This window comes from Equus quagga, chromosome 12 (genome assembly GCF_021613505.1).
Source record: "Equus quagga isolate Etosha38 chromosome 12, UCLA_HA_Equagga_1.0, whole genome shotgun sequence".
Lineage (NCBI taxonomy): Eukaryota > Metazoa > Chordata > Mammalia > Perissodactyla > Equidae > Equus > Equus quagga.
Window position 1 is genome coordinate 87441968 of NC_060278.1, and position 3871 is coordinate 87445838.

Here is a 3871-nt window from a genome sequence, read left to right on the forward strand (position 1 = left end):
GGGTCCAGGATGGACGTTCCACCTGCTGGGCTAGACCCTGGAGCTGGCGTCCAGGATGGACGTTCCACCGACTGGGCTAGACCCTGGAGCTGGGGTCCAGGTAGTTTGGGCCCCTTTCGACCTGGTGCCTTTGAAATTTTCTCATCCAGAATGCTCTGGAAGGCCAGCAGCTGAGCTTGTGACAGAACTGACACTAACCCAAGACTAGTGGGGGTGAGGTTAGAATTCCATCTTTGACACTGACTAGCTGGGTAGCCTTAAACAGCGGTTCTCCCAGAACCTGCATTATCAGCATCACCTGGGGACTTGTTAAAAATTCAAATTCTCAGGCTGCACCCCAGACCTACTGAATCCAAAGGGCTGGGGCACAGGGGCGGGGGGAGCAGTGTTTGCTTTGAACCCAGCCCCTCAGGTGATTCACATGCCCTCTAGTTTGAGAACCACTTCCATGGGCAATTCATTTAAACCCTCTGAACCTGAGTTTCCCTACCCAGAAAGCAGGTGATAATCCTGCCTCCCTGTTGGTACCGGGAAGATTAGAAAAGAGGATGCGCTACAGAGCACCACTGATGGCTAGAGTGAGGGACTTTGCATTCCAGCAGCCGCACTTGCAGAAGCCCCCATGGGAAACTTTCAGGTTTATCTTCTATTTTCCCAGCAATTGGATGTAGCCTGAGCATTGATGCTTTTTTATTGCCCTACTCCCATTTTATGGTTGGTGATTTAATGATTTATTTCCTTTCCAGTGTGTTTCTCTCTCATTTTACATTTAGTGATTTGTTTTTTCATTTTTCTCTTTTGCAGATAAAGACTATTTCCTGATTGTGATTCAGAATCCAACTGAATAAGCCACTCTCTTGTCCTCCCCGTGTTATTACTTAATTTGATGCCCCCCAAGAATAATAGTGTTAATCATGTCAACCGATTGGCTGGTGGAAATCACCGTCGAGTCCACTCAGAGCAGTCCAGTGACCAAGGGTGGGTTGCAGCTTTGCCCACCCCACCAAAGCCATCCCTCTGCTGGCCGGTTGCCCCTGAGTTCCCAGGAGGGCCCTCTTTCCTCAAGTCCTGGTTTTGAAGCAAGAGCTTGTGAGAAACCCACATCCTGCTTCCTTCTGACCTTCAGTTCACTTTGTTACCCTTGGAAAAGGCTGTTTTTCTTTAACTAAAAATAACTGAAATGCTTATCCTGCTATGTGTCTTTCACACTAGGTTGAAAAGGCCTCTCTCGTCCCGTCTAATCACATGGTCTGAAGACTGAGCCCAGTGCTGCGTCCAGCCTCCACGCCAGATTGTGTTCATGGCTCTGAGAGGCCTGCTTCTTACTGCACCTGTGGCCACACTTGCAGAGCTGAGCCTGGTTTATAATTGGTACCCTGGTTCCTGGGCTTCTTATCCCTGGCCACCCCCACCAATGTTTTGAAAGATTTTCTAATACACTGCACTGGGGAAAGGAAAGGAGTGATATTTGTTAAGTACCCAGAATGCAGTAAGCGTATATTATATCATCCTCACAGTACCCTGCAGACTGGCTGTTAAAGCCATCTTAAACATGAGGAAATTGGGATCTAGAGAATCACTTGCCTGAGGTCTTACGGCTGGGACACAGGTCTCAGAATCCAAAAGCTTTGCTGTTTCTGCAATGCCTTTCCCAGAAATCAGGATGGTCCTGAACACCTGAGTGAGCTCATCCTGGGTAAACGTATGCCTTCCCTTAGACTCATGCCTGGGGGTCCCCGAACATGCCTGCTCGTCTCTGAGACTGTAGCCACCCATCACCCGACAGCACTCTGGGATTTTTCCCACAGAAACCACGCGTATTTATTCTTTATTAGGTTTTTCTTTTTGTGTTTTATTTCTTGTTTTGGAGGGAAAAGATGCAAAACTGTGTAGTGCAAACCTTGAAATCCCCCTTCATTGTCCTCCCTTCCCCAAAAGTAACCTCTGTCTAGAGCGTGAGTTCTTCCATCTAGCAAAATACTTCTCTAAATTTTCCAGTGAAGTTTCCTTAACAGTATCAGGGCAGTAAAACATGTACCCTTGGGAGCCTAGGGGTGTTGTTTATAAGGGCTCAGAAAAATTTTTTCAAAATCTCCTATTTTAGTGAAAGATCATAGGAATTTTCCACTTCATAATATATCCGTGTTTGTCTTAGTATAGATATAATCCTTTCAAATAATTTTCCCTGAATCTTCAAGTAAAACTGATTCTCTGGGAAACCACTGCCTGTTTGCCTTGTCCTGTGGACTCAGGAATCAGACCCTGAGGTGAGGGTGATTGATTGCAGGACTAGAGCAAAATGACTCTGAATTGTAATTATCTCAGAGATTGTGTTTTAAAAGAAAGGGAGGTGTGGCCACCAGTATCTTCTCTTTGTTCTCAGAGGCTTTTGGAGGCTGACATTCAAGTCTGAGGTTCTCCTGTCCTGGCTTGAGTTTCTCCAAGCAGGATAGTGGACGAGGGTCTGATTAGCTTAAATTATCCCTGGTAGGGAGGGCAGGTTTCTAGACGAGGGGAGGGCCTCTGTCCCTGGGGGAGGAGGTCTGGCTGCAGAGCAAGAATTGAGGACCTGGCCTTAGTCCCTCTACCACACCCTCTTGTTTGCCTTAAAGTTCCCCATCCTAAAACTCTCCCTCTAGGTCCTGAGGAAAGTTTACGCTCAGTCTGGCTTTGGAGGAAACCAGATGATTCGTGAATATAAAGACGCTCCGCCTCCCACTCCCCTGAGCAATGGGATTTCACACTTGGGAAGCCTTGGATGCATTCCAGTTTGTGATGCAGCAGACAGAATTCCCTGGATTCATCTTAAGATGGAAAAATGCAGATTTTAAAAAGTCTTAAGTAATGCCATCACACATGCAAATACCCTAGTGTTTCTGTACTTAAAAGTAGCAAATGTACGGGAATACAACACCTACTAAGGTTAGAAACCAACATCTGTCCTGGGCATGAAGGGAGGGCCAAGGCTTCTGGGTTTCAGAAGTACATTTGCCAGTGTAACAAGGGTGTGCCCACTCAGCATTATGAAAAATTTCAACCATACAGAGAAGCTGAAATAATTGTGTAACCTCATTTAATTCAACAATTAACATTCTGCTATATTTATCACATAACTATCCATATCTCCATCCATCCATTGTATTTTCTGATGCATTTCAAAGGACAGTTGTAGACAATACATATTCCTAAACACATCAACATGCATATCAATAGCTAGTTTACCTTTTTTGGAGGGTGAGACTCAGTGAAATGCACAAATCTTAAGTGAACCACTTACGTGACAAATGCTTATGCCTGTCAACCCAACCTCCTTTTCAAGATCACATTACCCCAAAACGCTCCCCTGCTGCTTCCCAGCCAGTTTCCACCCCTCTTTCCAGAGGCACCCTTTGCTCTGATTCCCTTCAGGTATGATCTTCATCCTCCAAGATACTGCTCTTGGGTGCGGTCTCTGAACAGGGGCCTGCAGTTCAGGGAACTTGCCTCTTAGGGAAAATGCAGCAGCTGCCTTCTCCATTCATCCCTCCACTTGAGCACTTGCCACGGTTCCTTGGAATTCTGATATTCCTCCATGAGCTAGTATGCCTTTTCTCCAAAATCGTGTTTTTAAAACACTCCAGGAATTATGTGCTTTCTCCCCTTTCATATGTTTGACTCCCAAACCAACTGCACTTTTGTAGATTTTTTCATTGAGAATCCTAAACCGTCTTTCCACACCAAATTCAGGTTGTGGTGGATTGCCAGAAAAAAAAAAAGGGGGGGCCAGTCCGGTGGCGCAGCGGTTAAGTGCGCATGTTCCAGCCTGGTGGCCCGGGGTTCGCTGGTTCAGATCCCGGGTGTGGACATGGCACCGCTTGGCAAGCTATGCTGT

At 46.3% G+C, this 3871-nt stretch overlaps 1 protein-coding gene across 1 annotated transcript in view; it reads left to right on the forward strand.

Annotated features, from left to right (window-relative positions):
* DYNLRB1 (dynein light chain roadblock-type 1) overlaps positions 1-1187 on the forward strand; it is a 15479-nt gene extending 14292 nt beyond the window's left edge. The window contains exon 4 of the mRNA XM_046679565.1: positions 805-1187. Coding sequence (XP_046535521.1) covers positions 805-848 — 44 coding nt within the window. The 3' untranslated portion in view covers positions 849-1187. The remainder of the gene's footprint in view (positions 1-804) is intronic.
* Positions 1188-3871: the final 2684 nt, after the last annotated feature.